The sequence below is a fragment of the Glycine max genome, chromosome 7 (assembly GCF_000004515.6).
Source record: "Glycine max cultivar Williams 82 chromosome 7, Glycine_max_v4.0, whole genome shotgun sequence".
Classification (NCBI taxonomy): domain Eukaryota; kingdom Viridiplantae; phylum Streptophyta; class Magnoliopsida; order Fabales; family Fabaceae; genus Glycine; species Glycine max.
In genome coordinates this window covers 41,767,407-41,787,594 of record NC_038243.2, presented here as the reverse complement: position 1 = coordinate 41,787,594, position 20,188 = coordinate 41,767,407, and the positions used below count along the sequence as shown (strand labels likewise).

Genomic DNA, 20,188 nt, shown 5'->3' with positions numbered 1-20,188 from the left:
TCTCTTTATATGTAATATTATACCTTTGCCTTTCCAAAAAAAAAAGAAAAGGAGTGAGCTAAACTCAGTGTTCATGCGTTGGGCAGTTTCTACATGTCAGTGAGGTCACGGACTGCTACCTTAAGCGCGCGTATATAGAGCGAGCAAGCAAACATCCCAAAGGGCAACGTTTCCCATTTTGGTTAAATTGAATAAAAGTAGTGGCATTTTGGTTGTATCCGAATCAAAGAAGGGGCATTGAAGTAAAATGAAGAAGCCCCCCATTAAAGAGGGGTATAATAATAAAAAAATGAAATTGAAATTGTGAAACACTTTCGTATCTTAAATAGGTGGGAACCTCTATTTCCACGTCTATTTCATTTTCATTTCACACACTTTCTTCCTTTCTTTCCTCTGTTTAATTTTTTTATTTATTTTTCTTGCACGCACCGAAACCGCCCCTTTTCAAAGGCCAAGGGCTCTCTCTTCTCTCACTCTTTCTTTCCTCTCAGTTAATGGTTAGGGTTTCGTAGGGGTGTTATCGGAATGTTCCAGAAGACCCTTCCTTCACTCTTTGCCCTCTCCAATTCCGTCATACGACGGCGTTTCGTGCCAACCATGCATTGAATTGTTTTCTTTTTCTTCTTTTTCCTTCAGGTGAATCATACTCTTTTTTCATGCGTTATTTTTCTCTGTCTTTTTACTCGTGTGTGTCGATTGATTCGTAAGTTCTCTCATATTCGGTGATTGAAGTTGTGTTTCTCGAATTCGTGCCAGGTTGAGTGGAGAATAGTGTTCTTGTGAAGTTGTGGGGACGAGGTTTTTTTGTGGTTTTCGTTTTGCGAGTGCTCGATTCTGGAGTTTTTTTTTTCTTTTTTTTTTTGTTTTGTTTTCTAGGATTAGAAAAGGGGTTTCTTTTGGGGTTAAATTGGTTGCTTAATTGGTAAGTTACTGAGCTGGTTCACTATTTCGAGGTCAAACCGCGTTGATACTTTCCTTTCAAAGGGATTTGAAAGGTTGGTAGATAATTGATGAGCGATATTCGTGAGTTTTAGCTTTTGTAGCGTGCTGAGCTGTGAGATTTAGGTCTTCCCAATCTCTTTGTGTTGGTGAGTTAACCCTTGTAAGCAACTATGGGAGTGTTGTGAGAAATGGAAATTTGATAGCATTTTAGCTCACTTTGCCGATATTGTAGTGTGTATTTGGGGTTAAGGAAGGTTCAACTATTGGCTCTTTGAAGCTTTGCATACCATATATATAGTTGGTGGTATGATTTCTTTTCATAACTCAACCCAATGTGATTCTTTACAATGATGTTTGTGTAAAAGAAGTGCCCGAACAGTAACACTAACAAGAAGTTGGGGATTAATGAAATTGTTTTTCACAAGGATGTCTGTATCTATTACTTAGTGTTTTCATGACGTGGTGGATTATGTTTTAGTTTTTTAGTCATGACTTCTTTGTAGTTCATTTGTTCTGTGTTTCATGTTTGCTGTGGTTAATGGTATTAATCCTGGATTTAAAAGTGCATTGCAATTATTTTTGCTTGCTTTAGAGTTTAGATGATTGAATCTGCTGCTCATTGTCAATTAGTTTGGTTTCTTTTGAATGCCATTTTCTCACTTTAATATTTATTGGATTGTTTTATTTGCTTATACTTCATATTATGACTGTTTGCAGTGGTAGCAGTTCTGGTATGGAAATGTATGATGTTTCTCAAACTAGAAATGCAGATGCTTATTTGGTAATAATTTTATTGAATTTTTGTAACCTCTGGTTTTTAAATATATTCTGTGCATTGTCTTCTTTTTGAGTTAGTATGACAATAGGTTTTATTACTATCTATTGGATTTTCAGATTGAAGGCACTGATTTAAACTCACATCTAACAAGCCCAAATATTCAACAATTTCAAGCCATGTTTAATGATGGAGCCCCTGAATTTGTTGTTGATCAGAACTTGTATTATCCTGCTGCCACCAATTATGGGTATTACTGTACAGGTAAAATCAGAATTATATGTCTTGGCTTGAGTTCGTGGTATATTGGGTATGAATCATATTGACTAGTTATTTATTATGGTTAGGATTTGAATCACCCGGAGAATGGGAGGACCACCATAGGATTTTTGGTGTAGATGGTCCTGATATTCAGTACACAGTGAGTCTAGTTCTCCTCTACTTGTGTATATGTGTCATATGCTGGGTTGAAAGCTGATTTGAATGCTTGTTCTTTGCCAGGGTGCACAAAACGAAAGTTTTCCATATATATATTATACACCTAGCTATGGATTTGCACAGTCTCCATACAATCCATACAATCCTTATATTCCTGGTGCAATGATAGGAGTTGATGGTTCATTTGGAGGGGCAGAGCAATATTACTCCCTCCCCAATTATCAAAACCCTATTTCTTCACATGCTTATATTCCTCTTGTTCAACCAGACAATTTCCCTAATAGTTCTGTTGACTCATTGTTTGATACCAGAGCTTCTGTCAGCAGACCTGATGGAAAAGGTTTAAAACCTAAGTTCAATTCAGCTTCTGTTTCCTTTACTAGGAACTCTTCAAAATCATTATCAAATCCCACAAGTTCCTTACCCAGGATATCAGAAGGTCCGAGAGATTATACTGGGGTGAAGAAAGATATGACAAGTGGCAGGGGTTTTCTTAATATGGCTTCGTCACCTGTCCATCAGGTACGAATCCTACTCTTTTAAAGCTGTATTTGAATTTGAGTATGCTGAGCCCACTTCCCACTTCTGCTGTTGACTTGAATCATCATATCTATAAAGTTAGCTATGTACCGAGAAAAATATTGATACTTGAAAATACTATAACAAGTTAATAATTTGCATTCCCTGGACATTACTATGTCTCTGAAATGGACACACTTGGAGAGAATTCCTAGACTCAATGTGATATCGAGTTTGGATAAATTTTTAAACAAGTAGCTATAGTAGAAAATAAAATGAATCAAAGAGGTAAAATGAATCAAATTTTCATCCCAAGTTAAAATCAATTTATGCACCACAACTTTTTCAGTAGTTGCCTCCCTCTAACTTTTACGTAAGTCGAGTTTAACTCATGGTATTAGTTTGTTTCATTTTACCTCCTTAATTCAATTTATTTTCTTCTATAAATTCTTATCGTTTTTGGTGACTTATTTCATCTTGAAAGTGGATTGTTTGTTAAAAAAATTTAAAATTTCTTGAATATTTTTGGTTGGTTTTGTAGGCCAGAAGCATTGATGCCTCAACCCATCCTGTAGATACTATTTCCAATGGAAATGTTTTGTCCCATCATAATCAATTAAAAATAGCTTCCTCTCTGAGTAGTGGATTTTCTGATTATGGATCTAATGCTAATGGACAGTCTGTGGTTGCTAAACTTCGACCAAAGGTTCACATTGGTAAAGGACTGAGTGATGTAAATGGAAGTTCTGATGTTTTAGGTGAGCAAAATCGGGGCCCGAGAATTAGTAATTGTAAGTCAAAATTTCCGCTGGCTGTCAAAGCCTATACAAACATAGGAGATGGCAATACACAAGAGAATATCATCATTTCTACTGATCAATATAACAGGGAGGATTTCCCTGTCAACTATGAAAATGCAAAGTTTTTTGTTATAAAATCATACAGTGAAGATGATGTGCACAAAAGTATTAAATATAATGTGTGGTCATCAACACCTCATGGAAACAAGAAGCTGCAGAGTGCTCATGAAGATGCTAAGAGAATAGCTTCTGGAAAATTTGGAAGCTGCCCAATCTTTCTTTTCTTTTCTGTGAGTTTACATTATGATGATTCATTCAATGAGTTTTGATTCTGTATTTTACTGATCTGCATACCTAAATTATGTGCATCTGGAAATTTCCCTTCTATGATCATGCTGACATTTTTTCCCTTTTTTTTCAATGTAGGTTAATGCAAGTGGTCAATTTTGTGGGGTTGCTGAGATGATTGGACCTGTTGACTTCAATAAGGACATGGACTTTTGGCAGCAAGATAAATGGAGTGGGAGCTTCCCTGTAAAGTGGTACATCATAAAAGATGTGTCAAATGCAAATTTTAGGCACATTATACTAGAGAACAATGAGAACAAACCTGTTACTAATAGCAGAGACACACAAGAGGTATGTATATTGTTTTTCGGTTCCGCAGTTCCTTTACCAATGTAGATTTGACAAGTCTGCCCAACCTATAAACACTTAACATTAATTTTTGAGTAAGTTTTACCTGATCAAGTACATTGAACCTGTGTGCTCTATGTAAAACTTTAAATTTATGAAAACATGATGTGTTATTAAAGGGGATTATTGAGTAAGTATCCCTGCCCTCGCGGGCTTGAATGTGTAGAGGCTTTCAGATTGTCATTTTGTGACACTTCTATAACTTGATTGTCTTGATTGAAGTATTACCAAGTGTTTTTTTTTTTTGAGGAGCTGTTATGTTTGATTTGTGTTATTTTGGTTTTGTTACCTTTTGTAGATTTTCAAGGGGGTGTGCATTTTTTATCTGTTACTATTATTTGAAGTAATCTTGACTATCAAACCCCATTCCTCTTGTGCAGATAATGTATAGTAAAGGTTTGGAAATGCTTAAAATATTCAAAAACCATCATTTGAAGACATCTTTGCTTGATGACTTTATATATTATGAAAATCGTCAGAAGATCATGCTGGAAGAAAAGACCAAGTTGCTAATCAGAAGTTTTGAAAATCCATTAATGTTACCCACATTAGAACCACCTCGGAAGTTGAATTTTGTCGTTGACATCCCTCCAGTCAGTGTTGAGAAGAAGGCAAAGATGGATGATGAGTTTGATAGCCTAAAACAGACTTCAAGTGCTGGACATATTGTTAGTAGTTCTGAGGTCACAAGCACCGCATCTGTGGATGAAAAGGCTGAGAAAGGTTCAGTTGAGAAAGAAGATATTGCTTCTGTCCTTAAGATTGGTTCAGTTACTATTACCCCAAAACAGGTGGAGACTAAACCATCTGGCATTAGTGTTGCTAATAAGGAACCGCTTGATGTTATCACAGTAGGCTCAATGCAAGTCAAAGTTAATGGATTTGCCGAGTCTTCGGGTCTTTTGAAGATTGGGAGTATCCCACTTGATCCAAGAACACTACAGCTGGACGGAGGTACTCGTGTTAAAAATGGATCTTAAAGTTTTCTTATAAATGTCGAGGCACGTTTTGGATCTTTATGAAAAGATGGATCAATGCATGCCTGATTGTGCCACTGTTGGGAAGTTGGGTTTCTATTCAATCTTTTTTTTTTACTGCTTTTTTGTTTGCTACTGATTGATATAAAGGGTCATACTGATGTCATGGATCTTTCGAGCGGTGTTGATTCAAAATGCTTTTAATGAAAGTGTAACCTCTCTAGTGTGAATAGCATTTTCAGGAATAGTATTTTTAGAAATATAATTTAATTCGTGAAACAATAATTTCATTCCTTTTAATGTCCATAAACTGTTTTGACTTGAAACTTCAATGCCCAAACACTTCCATAATGTCCCTGAGCTTCAACCATTTTCATTGGGATATATTTAAGCAATGTCAAGTTTTCTTGAGATATTTTGGGCTTTTAAAAAAAGATGGAAATTTCTTTTGATTCAAAAGACAAGTACTAACGTCTTGATTAATCGAGTTAAACTTTTTTTTATTAAACATAAGAGAATTTAAAATAAAGAGGAGGATATGCAAAAATTGCAAGTATACAATAATATTATTCAAGAAGATAGAATATTGCTTAATTGGAAGAGAATATTTATAATAATTATTATAAAAAGAATAATTTTATTTAGTATTTATTTTTTTATAGATATTTTTATTCTCAACTATTATAGAGATTATATATTTTATTTCAGCGATTTACTACTGCACTCATGTCCTTTTTTGGGTACTGAGTGCATTAATAACCAACACAAAAAAATTATGGCAAAGGTATCTATCCATTTATTCTATTTTAATTAATGTAGAGTAGGGATATTATAATAATTTATTACTTATTAAAAAAATAAAAATAAAAACATTTTCTCTCTCTTCCTAGTCCTCACTTCCCGTTACACTCTCTCAACCCACCCAGCCATGGAAGTTCTAAAGAATCTAATCGTCACTCGATCTTGGTCTATTCAACTCCGTTCTGGTGCTCGTAATTTTTTTTGTTCAATCAGCATTTGAAAATTTGATTCCGCTCAAAAAATGATTGCTTTTTTATTTTTTTAAAAATTTCCAAGTAGAATTCTCCCATCTTTTTATTACTTTTGATTAGAGTTATTAAGTTTCAATCCAGGTTAAAGAAATGAATTGGGGTTCTTGTTCAACATCCATAAAAGTTGAACGCACGGAGAGAGAGGGTGGGTGCTACGTGGAGTGAAGATGGGGGAGGAGAGAGAAAATGCTTTTATTTTTATTTTTTTAATAAGTAATAAATTGCTATTAGATCCCTATCCTGAATTAACTAAAAAAGAATAGATGACTGAATAATTTAGTCATAATTTTTTATGTTGAGTACTCATATTGAGAAAAGGGTGTGAGTGCATTAGCAAATTCTTTCATTTTAACTTTTAAGTGTAGTTAAATTTTTTAAGACAAGTCATATTCAATAACATATACAATTAACTTGGAGTGCCCATTTTTGCACTAGTTAAGAAAAAAAAAAGTGTAAAAAGCATACTATAAAAAGAAAGAAGATCGAGGATGAGGGGAGATCAACGGGAAGAATATTTTATGAGATTGAGTTTCATCGAATGAAATCAATAATTTTATTGTTATTGTCTTTATGCAATATAATGGTTAAAAAACATCCAAGAGTCTTCTATTATGAGTTTTTCTCTATTTACTTCGGTATCAAATTTGATCATAAAATAACCACGATAAACATTCATGATCTCAAAATTTGCCTGCATCTTATAAAGCTTAGAGAGACATCTTTTATGATCTAAATCCAATATATTGACTTCCCCAATAATTTAACAATAAGAGCATACTACCAAGGAGCACATAATTATTAGAGCAATGAAGACTCTATCCTCAATTTAGACAAGACATGGTTACCTCTCGTACTTAACATGAATAAGTTTTTGGATTATCAGATCAACTTTAAGACATAACGAGAAAAACAAATTTTTACTTATCACTTTTTTTAGCGGTAAATATTAATTATTAATTTATTAATTTTTTTAGTTAAAAAAATTAAATCCACGGTTTTTCTCTTACTTATCTCTAAAAGAAATCAGATAGTTAATATCAGATGACTTTTCTAAACATGCAGATATTTGAATGAAGGAGAATGAGATATCCATTAATCCTAGCATAATACTCATTCTATTCTCATTATTGTAGTTTAACATAAATTTTAATGTTATTATTTTAAAATACATAAAATTAGATAATGCTAAATCACCATATAATCATAGCAGAAAAGTAATGGAGAGGGTAACTCCTATTTACTATAGTTCTATTCTGTAAGATGTAGTAATTGTTCTAAAAATTAGCGAGTGTTCCAAAATATGTTTTGACCTAAAAAACGTAGAAGAATAAAATAAATAGGTGCGACGGACACAAAGACACAAAAGCAAAATACTACGTGTGACAGAGTCAGTTGAGATGGCACGGGGTGGGACCCACGAATCTCCTAAGAATTAGAATTTGTTGTGTTGTGTATTTAAGTTCTGTTCAGTTCAATCTACTTTTACTGTCACCGTGGAATCTGAATTACTACTTTTCTGTGTGTGCTGTGTTTCTTCTCTTCCTGTCTGGTGAGGAGGAATCTCAGTCTAGATTCTCACTCGGGTGTGGAGCGAGTGTACACCACGCTCCGCCACCCCTTCCGATCGGGTATTCTCCATTCGCCTCTTCTATTGCATTTCCGTTTCTCACACTCACAACCTCTTCTGTTTAACGCTTTCGCTGAATTTTTAGTTCCTGCATGAACCTGAACCGGTTCTATTCGGTCCGGTCCGGTTCAGCAACCACGCTTGCCCTTGGGTTTGGCCTTGACATGTGATTGCATTCTGAAATCAATTCTACCTGCGTATAAGAAATTGGTGAATTTACAGAACCGTTTTTTTCTCGACATGTTTTCCTTTTACTGTTATTTGATTGAGAAAAAATAGAGAGAGAGAGAGAGAAGAGTTTTTGAAAATAAGAACAAAACTAGGTCTTAGTATGTTTTAGCAGGTTAACTAGGATTTACTTGTTAGAACCTTGATTTGCCTGGATAATCCTTGGAGCTTTTGTAATCCATACAGTAGTACCTTGGTAGTACTCTAATGTTACGTTTGTTACCTCAGAATAATTAATTAAAATTTATTAAAAAAATCGCCATGTCTCACTGATATTACATAACAGTAAATACTTAGTTTATAGCATGGTTTCATTAATTATAGTTGCTCCCTCTTTATACTTCGACTGCTGTAATTACCATGCCTTTACATGTAATAAATTTCAGCTTGAAAAACAAGAACAGTTTATAGCATGGTTTCAAATTGCCGTGGCAAATGAAGTCACTGTTGTGGCCTCTGTGATTGTGGGCAGGCATTGCGGCTGTTGTGATGCTTATGCTGCTGTTGCGGTGTGAATTTGTTTTATGTTTGCACCAAATATAATTCATCATGACTCGTTTCTCGCTCCCAGTTCCACATCTTCCTCATTGCTTACTCATTATCATTTTACTATATTATCTAAGAAAGAGAAAGAATGAAAAACTAATCGTGTGAGGACTATAAAGCATGTTGCAGCCTGATGCAGTCCAATGTGGCCATTTCGCCTGTTGTGTTGCAGCAGTTGTTGCTTTGTGTTTTCCCGTGATTTACAAAAATAATGCAATTTCAGTATGATGCATTTGAAACCATGGTTTATAGAATCAGTATGCTGGGGCTATGCTGTTAGTGCATGTTGAAAATGTTTTATTTCGTTCGATGTTTGATTTTATATTATATTTATCTTCAGGTTTAAACGTATGCAAGGTTTTGCGGGACTGGTCTTCTAGATTTCCTATTAATGTTCCTACTTCAGTATAATTATGCAAGTCATTCCACTAGAAAGTTGAAATAGCCATTGTATTAATGCAATCACAAACTGTTTTTTAAATATACATGGTTTAGAAACCTGGAAAAAGGATTTGACCTACCTTTTCCATTACTTGTTCAGCAATATCAGGGATGGTTTTTGTAATGAGGGGGGGATTATGTTATAGGTATTGGGTAATTGTATACCAAGTTTACAGTCAGATGTTTGGTAGCCTAATTCTTGTTAATTAACTTGTATTAGGTTACCATACTTCTGCATATCTTGGTACTGATGTGTATTTTGTACAGTACCTCTTGTACTGCTGTTTATATCTAATATATTAGTATTTTTGCTGATAAAAAAAAATACAGGTAAAATGGCTGGGAATCCAAATAGAAGAGAAGGAAAAACTGTTATGGTTCCAAAAACTGAGAATTTGGATTATGAGTTACCACCTTATACTTCATTTTCAGGGGATGTTGGGGTATGCTGCTCATCTCTCAATATATACACAATACAAGTACTGAGTTTTAGATGCAGTCAATCATATCTTGGGATGCATGTTCTCTCATTATGCCCATAGTTCTTTACCATTCTCTGCTAATAGCTGCTACACTGAACCTTATAGCTTCATGGTTTTAAGCATGATACATTTGAACAATTGTATGAACTTTGGGCAATATCATACAATGCCTTCTTCAACTGTTTTTTTCTTTCTTTCAAGAAACTATTCACTGCAAATGCTTAAACTATTTGGTACAAGCCTAAGATGAATTTTGAATAATATTTCTTAACAAGTTTTCTCATGGAATAGTCCTTCTGGTTTGACTTGTGGGTGCATTACTTCCTTGTGCTAAAGTTTAGTTTATTTGTAAGATTGGGGGAAGTTCAAAACAGTGAAACACTGATTATAGAAGCACAGAATCCATATCAAGGAGCTAGTCAATCAAAAAGCTTATGCTGTAGCGGGTTGGCGGTTGGTCTATGTATAATTTTGATTCATATCTCTGAGAGATTCCAGTGTTAATTACTTCCGTGCAAAATGTAAATTAATTATGAATTGAATAAAGCTAATGCTGTATCAGTTTGTGCTGTGATTTCCAATCTCTGTTAATGGGCACGTTATGAGTTTCTATTTTCTTACAGGAGATCTTATTCTTAGGTAATCTGATGAGTGAACCAAAACTATGGTAACCAAATACCGATTGAAATAAAATGTATAAGAAAGACCCATTCAATGATCAATGTATATACATCTTAGCCCTGTGTGTGAAAGGAATAATCTAATTTTTGTATGAGATTATCAATGATTCAAAAGTCTTTTACAGATTGTGTTTGCTTGCTTTAACCCTATCGTGCCGGTGTTATAAGTTCTCTCCATTTACATCTGTCAATACATTGTAACATGGCGAGACATTATTTCTACTTGTTCACTATGTATAAATTATAATACATATAACATTATATAAAAATAATTGTCTTCATTAATTTTTCATTTTTATTTGTTTTCTTATGTTTAACTTCTTCCTTCATGATTACCAGGACAACGTTGCAAGTTCATCTGGAGGCAAACTACGAGCGTTCTTTATCGGAATGGGATTCCTACCATGCCTTGTTGATAAAGTGATAGAGGAGAATGGTACATTACGTGGGAGCTGGATACTTATGTTATGCACTAAATGCATGAAACATTTGACGAATTTCTGAGATATTTCACTTTTCCATTTGAAGTGTTATGGTTCTGATTGGTTTTCATTGAAATTTACAGGTGAAGAGAATTCTGATATTTTACTAGAGGCTCTCTTGAGATATTCAGTAAGTAGACCAAAATATATGTTATAGTGTTTTTTTTATTGTCGGTACTCTTGGGATTGGGATTTTGGGAAGTTTTTATTTATGTACATTTTAACTTTTGTAAATAATGTTAAAAGCTGAACAATGTTCTGCATGTTCATTGAGATGAGAAATGTTAATTTGTACAGAGAGAAGATATGCATATACATGAAGGATTCAAATTATCATTTTATAAGCATAGTCCTTGAGTTACTTATTCCTTGTAAAAAGTAGAATAATGCTAAAACAAAAAAACCTGGTTAGTTTTTTATTTGAAAGGTTCTTTTGCTCTGTATAAATTTCCTTACAAACTAACAAAAGACTCAAAAACCTTGTGCACTGAGACATCTTTTTTAAAGTTGAAAGCATTATTCTTTAATTATGTCATTTTGTCAAGTATGAGGTGTCTAGTGCAATAGTATACTAGAAATTTAAGTATATAATAGATGTCCATTTGCTTTCCCATATAAGTTTTAATTGGACTACATGTGTGATCTTGACTGGGTACGAACACTTTAATTTATGGTATTTATTTCTTTTGGCATATAGTAAAGCTACTTTAGGTTGCTGGCTGCCTGTTCTGCTGTTGGAGGAAGATGACCCTCAAATGTTAGTGCAGTACAGTGATAAAATCTCCATCAAAATTCTTATCCTATGCTTGTTTGGTAACAATTATTTATGGGGAAATATATTATTTTCTCAAAAGATCTCTTAGGAAGCTCTTGGTTAAAAGTTCTTTTGAACACAGCATAAACTAATCCAAACATGCACTAATGATAGTTTTTCTTTTCTTAATTTTTGTTATGATGCCATGGTCCTGATGCTAAATGTTTTGTTAGTAAGTAAATGCCCATTTTGGTCATGAAGTTTCAAATTCTGATTGATATTTTTTTTTATCAGCAAAGATAAAATAGTATATATATATATATATATATATAATAGTACCAGGGGTACTGAAAAATACAATTGATTTTTGAGTTTAGCAGACATATGGTTTCCTAATACATGCTTTAGAAGTAGAATTAGATGACCATAAACTGCTCATATTGTAATCCTTTGGTTAATCTGTATGGGATAACCTTATTAGTTGGGTTAGCTTGGGTTTTTTTGGAGGGCAGCACCAGCGGTGCCTTGTATTTCCTTTATCCAGTACCCCTTGTACTGTTTTCTGCCTATAATAATATATATATTTTTGCCTTCCAAAAAAAAAAAGCTATAATCTACCCAAGTCCTATGTATGCTTCCCTCCCCTGATTACAAAATCCCTCTCTCAGATTACTCGGCCATTGATTAAAGTGCATTTCAAAACCCTTTTCCAAATTCTTAAGCCATGACCAGCACAGGAAGAGATGCTTTGCTTGGGATCTTTAGATTCCATAGCTCCTTAAAAACTCCATCTTGATTCTCATCTATGGATTCTCCCAACAACAGATTATATGCGCTCCCCACTGAATACTCGCCACTTGGATCTCCCTTCCACTCCCACTAGTCTTGTCGATCAGAGTGAATTGAGCTACGTTCTATATCCCCCAAAAATCTAGCAGCCATGTCAATTTCATTGTCAAATAGAGGTCGCCTCCATTTAAAATTCCACTCCCAGCCTGCAACTGTGAACCTGCCCATTTGCTGTATGAGCTGTTGTTGCTGACAGGAAATGGGGTAAAGCCTAGGATATTTTAGCATTAGCGATATGCCATCATCTTTCCAGCGATCCTCCCAAAAACCCAGCCAGTGTTGACTATCCTTTCCTTTCCTACTGCTGGAAAATTAAGGATTTAGCTTGCTATATGACTTATTTTAAGTAATGCTAGTGGTCTTTTTTCGCTCCTGGAGTTAGAATTTGGGATGAGAAGGTGTTCAGTGCAACGTATTCCTGTTTGCATTATGTGAATTATTTTGTTAGAGAGAACTATTAGATATTTCAAGCGATTGACTGATGAGATTACAATGCCCTTGATTCTTTATTTATTTGTAGTTTTAGTTTATATCTGGCTTTTTTTCCATGCTTTTCCAAGATTTATTCACCATCTCTTTAAATTGTTTTGTTAATAGCACTGATTGCTAATACATGAATTTATAACCTGATGTTCTAAGCAAAGGATCCTCAAAGAATTGTGCGTGATAATTCCTAATTGTGCAATTTCGTTCTTTATATTGTGCTGCTGCCAAGCCATATTTTACTTCTGCAAATGTTTGCATGTGTGGGATTAACTTTCAAAATGTGTTCACTTTTTAAAGAATTAATTCTGTAAATGGTTTATGTAAAACTTTTAACTGCCTTTTCAATTTGCTTTGTAATCATTTAGGCTCTTCAAAAATCAAATTCACAGTCTTCTGTTTCTCTGGATAGCTTATTTGATGATAAGGATCCTCCAGAGATTTCCAATGTCAATCAAGCCAAGGAGGTACTTGCTTCTTATTCCTCTGAAGACATCAATTGATTTATTACACAATTTAGTCAGAGCACGTCATGGTAGGAAAGAGTTGAGTATTTGAATCGACCCAAATGGTATCATATGATTCATGTAGCCGACCTCACCTAATGGGCTAACGCTTTTGTTGCTATTGTTGCTTTATTGTACACTATAATCATATGCTACCAGCTAGTTCTTTTGATTTATTAATGTCACATATTTGTGCTAAATGTACTGTGCGACTGTGTGTTGGTTTACTCTTTTTGTTCAGGTGTACTCTCATGTCATCCCTAATTCCAAATAGATATTATCTTTCAAATAATTGCTTTTCAGATTTTCTTGCATCTCATGGTCAACCTTTAAAACCATTTGCATAATTTTGAAAAAGGCGTGGCACCAGTTTGTTGCATATACCATGTGCATAATCTAAACTTGTGGTCACTGGTATGTCACATGCACTACTGGCAGGTGATGCATTTGCTTTTTCTGTCTAGGGTGACAATTAAATATGCATCGTGATGTATTTCTGCTTGCCCTTGTTAACCTTGACAATTGATTCTCTTTATTGTACTTTGTAGTAAGATTTTCTTTCTAGTTTCAACATGTCCCTTAATATAGCATATGTTTTGCTTAATTCAATTTCATTCTTGTTTGACAAAATCTCTCTTGCAGGAGCCTGATGAACTTAGTGGAGTCGTTGATGATACAAGAGGTTCCTTACTGATGATGAATTTCTCTGTGGAGGAAGTTGAATTTGCAATCCACAAGCTTGGTATGAGAATATTTTACCTGAACTGTTGCTTTGTGCAATTGGTGTATACTTTATTACTCTATTTAAGCCATATTTGCCATAATTATTTTCATTCAGTTCTTTTTGTAATTGACCTAGAAACATATGTTGTATAGGTCTTTTTGAGTTGCCAAGAAAGTAGTGCAGGACATCAATAGATATATGTTTGCTTGAATTATTAATTTTTTTTTTTTTATCAGCAAAGGTAAGCTATATATTAATTGGAGTACCAGAGGTACTGAATAGTACATAAAGGATCATACAAATGGTTCCACAATCAGACATTCATATTCTGAAAGGGAGCCAGTGTATGGATATAGATTTACTATGAAATTTACATTAAATAGGCTCGTAACAATGTAGTCTACTACTGATACAAAAAGCTTTGTGTAAAGCTGCTTGCCCATTGATTGAAATGGACTGTGAAACCTTTCTCAAAACCCCTTAGCCGAGACCACAGTAGGAAAGTCGCATCTTCAAACAGTGCATTAGCATTGAAAGTGGCATTAGAGAACACTATGCTGTTTTTAAGCTTCCAAATGGACCACGTTAAGGCTAACCACCAGTATTGCCATCTGTTCATCCTTACTCCATTGAGTTGGACACCCATATGTTGTAGGAAATGCTGCTTTGGGCTTAATGGGAAAGCACCTTTAATGTGCAGCCATGTCATAGTGTCCCACCAAATGGGTTGTATCTTGCTGCAATGTAGGAATAAATGGGATGCATCTTCCTCTTGAGACTTGCAGAACGAACACAGCATATCTGTGATCTGTACTTGGCGCCTCCTCAAATTTTGTTTTGTCGGCAATCTGTCTCTCAACAATCTCCACGCAAATACCGCGAACCTAGCTGGAATCCTTATTCTCCATAGTTTCACATAACAGTCTTCCTGTCTACCAGCTGCTGCCTCTTCCCTTAGCATATTGTATGCGCTTCGTGTTGAATATTGGCCCTCCGGATCGCCCATCCATACCCAAGCATCTGTGCCTTGTTGCTGAATTGACTTATCTGCAATATCAGGAAATTAACCGCTGAATCGATTTCATTCTCAAACAATGTCCTTCTCCACGTAAGAATCCACTCCCACCCTATGTCTTTATGCATTCCCATCGATCTTATGGTTTGATTCTGCTGTGATGATATTAAGTATAGTCTAGGATACTTCTCAGCCAATGATTCCTCCTCCCCGGTCCACTTGTCCTCCCAAAATTTGATTTGATCTCCGCTACCCACCTTCCACTTCATTCCCTTTTGAATAAGCTGTCCTTGATGTGAGCTGCTGAAAGCCTTTTGAATTATTAATTTGTGGCTGCATGCTTGGACTTGCTAGTAATACCAGGACAAAGTACATGAACAAAAAGCTGACGTTAAGCATGTGCTGAATTGAAGTGTTTAGATTTGTGTGGGGAATATTCTATATAATTTTTGTGCTTTGATGATTAACTTTTAGGTGGCCTGATCAATGTTGGTCTCTTGTCAGAAATGAAAACAATACTAAGTTACTATGAATAATTTGAGCAAGTTTTTGAATTTGTCTGGTTGTAGACTTATTTTGTATGTGTGTTTTCAGTGATTGTCTGAGGTCTAATCTAATTAACTTATTGGCATAGTATGTAAACTTATGCAGATAGAAGTTCGTGCCTATGTTTATGGATTACTGGCAAGAATAAGGATTTTTTTTTTGTTTCATTATAGGTGATGAAGCATCAATTCCTGAGCTGGTGGACTTCATCTTTGCTTTGCAGATTGCTAAAAAACTGAAAAAGGAGCCAGATGATATCACCTTCACCTATTATGGCAGAGGAAATGAGGTTTTGATATTGAATTTAGACTCAATAATGATATTATTTAAGGAGATAAATACTGTGTTTCTGTTAGTCAGGTTTTTAAGTTAACCCTCAACTTTATTATGCATTAGGCAAAATAATATGGTCCATGCTGCTACATGTTGTATACTTTATTCAATAACAACAACAACAAAGCCTTATCCCACTAAGTAAGGTCGGCTACATAGATCACATGACACCATTCGACACGGTTAAAAATCAAAGTTTCAGAAATATTAAGTCTAAGATCTCTCTTGATCATTTCCTCCAATGTCCTTTTCGGTCTCCCTCTTCTCTTTTTACTGGACAAAAAATCAGGCAATCCACTCTTCTAACTGGTGCCTCTTGTGGCCTTCTTTGTACATGCCCAAACCACCTTAACCGATTTTTTTTCATCTCTTTTTCAATGGGTTCTACAACAATCCTCTCTCGTATAATGTCATTCCTCGATGTTGTATACTTAATTCATGAGAGAAAAAAAGACAATGCAAATAAATGAGCAAGACATTATGAAGGGAACACAACTATAGCCTTTACTTGCTTTTCTTAAGGCTTCAATGTGATTCTAATGTTGTATAGTTTTACCTTGAGTGGAAAATACATATTCTTTCGCGAATACTTTTCCTGTCATGTGAACTATGCATTGCAATAGTTTGAAATGAGTAGAAGCTTGATTGCTTTATCCTTTTGGAGTAGATTATTTGGGATTTTCAGAGAATTTTGGGTGGAGTACCAAGTTTTGTAGTATCTCTGTATGTTGTAGTTTGGTATATTTTCTCAACGCAGAATGCTTGTGAAATAAAGGAAAAGATTTTACACACATTTATTGTGGGGCAGGTTGTTTTTAGGGATTCTCTTATGTTCAGCTATTGACTTTTTTGAATAAGTAAAAAAAGATATTAGGATACAAAAGAAAGCCACAAAAAGAGGATAAAAATTCTCAAGAACTAAAGACGATACAACCAAAATAAATGAAAAAAATCAAGAAGCATACAAAATGGCATGCCAATCTCTGAAGATCTAACAAAGGCACCCCCTGAAAAGACTATGAGCAGAACATCACAAAGAAGATAGAAAAACTACTCAATCTTGAGTGAACTCAACAGAAAACTGCTGTCCCTAGAAGATTCTAACACTTCTTTCCAACCAATTACACCGAAGAACTGCAGATTGAGAAAACCACCAAAGCTTTTGGGCACCTTTGCTACTACTAACTCCTCTTAATTAACACCTAAGTACTTCTGAAGGTCCTAGGGACAAATCCAGTGTTCACCAAAAACATGAAATTAGTTACTCCAGAGATAAGAAACATATGGGCAATGCAAGAACAAATGAGAACAAGATTCAGATTGCTTTATTATACATTTTATGTATGACATTTTTAGAGGATTCTACTTGTGATTTTTATCAGGTGTTTCCTTAGCAGATACGTGGATAAGTCAGATAGATTTATTATGCATTTGTATTATTGACTTTCCCCTCCTTTTTTCTTACGTTTTATTTACTTGAGCTTAGTTTTATCCTCTTTCTTCGTATTCTATTTCCTGTCAAGAAATCTTCGCTCCTATTATGTTAATTTATGTATCTTATTATGTCTATATTATGCATCTAATTTTTGTTATTTGTGGGATCACAGGTCACCAATGAAAAACTCTTTGGAATTATGGCAAAAACTCTTCAGTTGTTTGAAATGGGTTTCTCTGAGAATGAAGTATCATCAGCAATTGATAAATTAGGTAAGTCTTTGTAAAAGCTGATCTTTTTTGAACTATGCAGCTGTGAGATTAGGTTTACAGTCTTGCATTTAAAAAGTATTAATCTTTAGAATTAGGAGATGATATCAATGGAATAGAAATCATACTATTGCCTTCTATAAATCTGGAAAATGATATCTATTCTTTTCCATTCACATCCTTTACAATTATCAGGACTTGAGTTTTAGCTTACCAATCGTCTGCTTTTCAGGTTCAGAGGCTCCAATTTCAGAGCTTGCAAACTTTATTTTTGCAGAACAAAATGGGATCGATTATGTGATGGAATATAAGGTTAGACTTTTTACTTGTTATATTTCAAATTTTATGTTTTATCATTTTTTGTAATTCAGCTTCTTGTGTTTATATATAATAATATACTTGATTTTCACAATAATGAGCATTGCTTCATAGCATCTTACATTTTTTTATTTTAAACTTTATGCATGTAAATGAAGTTGTGGCAAGTGACAAGTATATGCACTGTCTGTATGTTGAAATGGGCCGCTATGGGAGTTTAGGAACTTGTAAAACTGAAGCAAAATAGTGTAAAGTTAACTAACTGGTAACGCAAAAGATGCAGTGAAACTTGAAGGAAAAAAACTGAAAGAGGATAACTATGGAGAAGCTTTGCTTACATTTTCTATAATGCATGGCTAAAATTAAACATTTTCCATACTCCTGTTCTTTTACAACTAGTCTACTGCGTGGAACAGAGTTATCAGGTGCTAACTAGAATAAGAAGTGTACCAGAAAAACAAAAATACTGAAAAGAATATTTATAATTTAACTATATAATGTCAAAACTTCTCATAAATGAATTTGCTTTTCTTTGTATATTATATTATTTAAATCTTGTATGACATGCATGGAATCAACAAAAGTGCTAAGAAACCTATTAAATAAAGTTAAGGTCGTGTTTGGCTTGATCTGGATAAAATTTTATTGTGCCAAGTCATTTTTTAGTACTAATAATCAGTCAGGTGTTTACCGAGTGATGAAATTTCTTGTTTGTCTAGTTTCCCACCACTTCTACTTATTCTGTGGGGATCAAAGAAGAACCAGAAATGGATTTATATGGTACAGCAGAAGTGAAAGTTGAGGGTTTTAGCCATGAACCTCCACAATCAAGCCAGGTCAACTTAGAGGAAACTTATAATGATGATATGGTGAAGGAAGAAGAGGGTATTGATGCATTTCCCAGCAATGTTTCTGACCAATATTTGGATGTTGTGGAGAATGGTAGAGGTAAAAGGCCCAAGTATGAACATGATGATGATCCAGTCAATTGTCTTGAACCTTCTTGGGTGGAAGAAAGGGTTGATGCTGTTGTTGCCGAAATGTCGAGACATCCCAAACCAAATCCATCCAGGTGTCTCAGTAGTGTGGCAGCAAAGCCACCATTTTTCTTATTTGGGAATGTTTCAAACATATCCTATGACTCATGGACAAAGATGTCTCAGTTTTTATATGGTATTGAACCTGAATTTGCGAATGCTCAGTCCTTTTCGGCTATGGATAGAATAGAAGGTTACATACACAATCTTCCAGTTGAAAACAGATTCCACATCCTCCCAAAGCCACCTATGACTATTGAAGATGCAATGCCGCAGACAAAGAAATGGTGGCCACCTTGGGATTCAAGGAAGCTATTGAGCAGCATCTATTGTGAAACTAATGGAATTGCTCAAACTTGTGATCGACTGGGAAATTTTCTAGCTGATTCTGGTGGAGTGCTCACATCTGAACAGCAGAAAGACATTCTTCGTTATTGTCGCAGATTGAATCTTGTGTGGATTGGCAAATTCAAACTTGGTCCTGTGGAGCCTGAACAGTTGGAGCTCATTTTAGGCTACCCTTTGAATCACACTCGTGCTACCGAGGGCAATGTTGCCGAAAGACTTAAATCACTAAAATACTGCTTCCAGACAGACACATTGGGGTATCATCTTTCTGTGTTAAGGCCCATCTTCCCTCATGGACTGACAATGTTATCACTATTTAGTGGTCTTGGTGGGGCAGAAATTGCCCTGCACCGCCTTGCTATTAAAATAAAAGCTGTTGTCTCAGTTGAGACTTCTGAAACAAAAAGAAAGATTCTTGAGAAATGGTGGCGTCAATCTGGACAAACAGGGACTCTGGTTCAGATTGAAGACATTCAAAAGCTGACTAGTAAAAAACTTGAGGGTCTAATCAGTAAATTTGGTGGTTTTGACCTTGTCATTTATCAGAATCCATGCTCTTACTCAAGTTCCAGGCTTCAAGCCGGTGTAGGTCTCTCCGCTCTTGATTTTTCAGTGTTTTGTGAATGTGTTCGAGTCTTGCAACGAGTAAGAGGTATGTATCAAAGGAAGTGAGTGAAGTGACTCGTATCTTTTGTTGTACAAAATAATGTCATTCGATGCCTTTATGGTGACATTTCCCGTTCTTACTTGAACATTTCGTTTTCCTGCTGTATATGTGACTTCTATATATAAATTTTTCTGTGCAGGGAATTTGTATGTAGAGTTGTCTTTCTTTCTTAATCGTCAATAAGAATTGTTCATATATGCAAGTTTATGCATTGGTAGA

At 34.9% G+C, this 20,188-nt stretch overlaps 2 protein-coding genes across 6 annotated transcripts; both read left to right on the top strand.

The window, feature by feature from the left end:
• The first annotated feature begins 352 nt into the window (after positions 1–352).
• On the top strand, positions 353–5,377 carry LOC100777489 (YTH domain-containing protein ECT4). 2 transcript variants are annotated; one of them, XM_006583915.4, is made up of 8 exons: positions 353–636; positions 1,660–1,723; positions 1,837–1,981; positions 2,065–2,138; positions 2,219–2,677; positions 3,216–3,764; positions 3,901–4,113; positions 4,551–5,377. In XM_006583915.4, the coding sequence occupies exons 2-8, from the start codon at positions 1,676–1,678 to the stop codon at positions 5,148–5,150; spliced, it is 2,088 nt and encodes a 695-aa protein (XP_006583978.1). In that variant the 5' UTR covers positions 353–636; positions 1,660–1,675; the 3' UTR covers positions 5,151–5,377. The 2 variants fall into 2 exon arrangements, with proteins under 2 accessions (XP_006583978.1, XP_006583979.1); XM_006583916.4 differs by lacking the exon at positions 353–636 and adding an exon at positions 662–1,246.
• A 2,230-nt stretch (positions 5,378–7,607) lies between these two features.
• On the top strand, positions 7,608–20,188 carry LOC100776960 (probable inactive DNA (cytosine-5)-methyltransferase DRM3). Of its 4 annotated transcripts, XM_026129337.2 has the most exons (11): positions 7,608–7,827; positions 7,912–8,036; positions 9,372–9,484; positions 10,543–10,639; positions 10,769–10,815; positions 13,140–13,238; positions 13,920–14,019; positions 15,736–15,851; positions 17,503–17,602; positions 17,832–17,911; positions 18,637–20,188. In XM_026129337.2, exons 3-11 carry the CDS (start codon positions 9,377–9,379, stop codon positions 19,972–19,974), a joined length of 2,085 nt encoding a protein of 694 aa, XP_025985122.1. In that variant the 5' UTR covers positions 7,608–7,827; positions 7,912–8,036; positions 9,372–9,376; the 3' UTR covers positions 19,975–20,188. The 4 variants fall into 4 exon arrangements, with proteins under 4 accessions (XP_025985122.1, XP_006583974.1, XP_006583976.1 ...); XM_006583911.4 differs by lacking the exon at positions 7,912–8,036 and having other exon boundaries at positions 7,610–7,827; XM_006583913.4 differs by lacking the exons at positions 7,608–7,827; positions 7,912–8,036; positions 9,372–9,484 and adding an exon at positions 11,383–11,442 and having other exon boundaries at positions 10,545–10,639.

Coding starts and splice junctions, on each gene's coding strand:
- LOC100777489 (XM_006583915.4), top strand. CDS start 1,676: ATGGAAATGTATGATGTTTCTCAAACTAGAAATGCAGATGCTTATTTG. Junction 1,724..1,836: donor GAAATGCAGATGCTTATTTG/GTAATAATTTTA, acceptor TTGGATTTTCAG/ATTGAAGGCACTGATTTAAA. Junction 2,678..3,215: donor CTTCGTCACCTGTCCATCAG/GTACGAATCCTA, acceptor TTGGTTTTGTAG/GCCAGAAGCATTGATGCCTC.
- LOC100776960 (XM_026129337.2), top strand. CDS start 9,377: ATGGCTGGGAATCCAAATAGAAGAGAAGGAAAAACTGTTATGGTTCCA. Junction 9,485..10,542: donor CATTTTCAGGGGATGTTGGG/GTATGCTGCTCA, acceptor CATGATTACCAG/GACAACGTTGCAAGTTCATC. Junction 14,020..15,735: donor ATTTGCAATCCACAAGCTTG/GTATGAGAATAT, acceptor GTTTCATTATAG/GTGATGAAGCATCAATTCCT.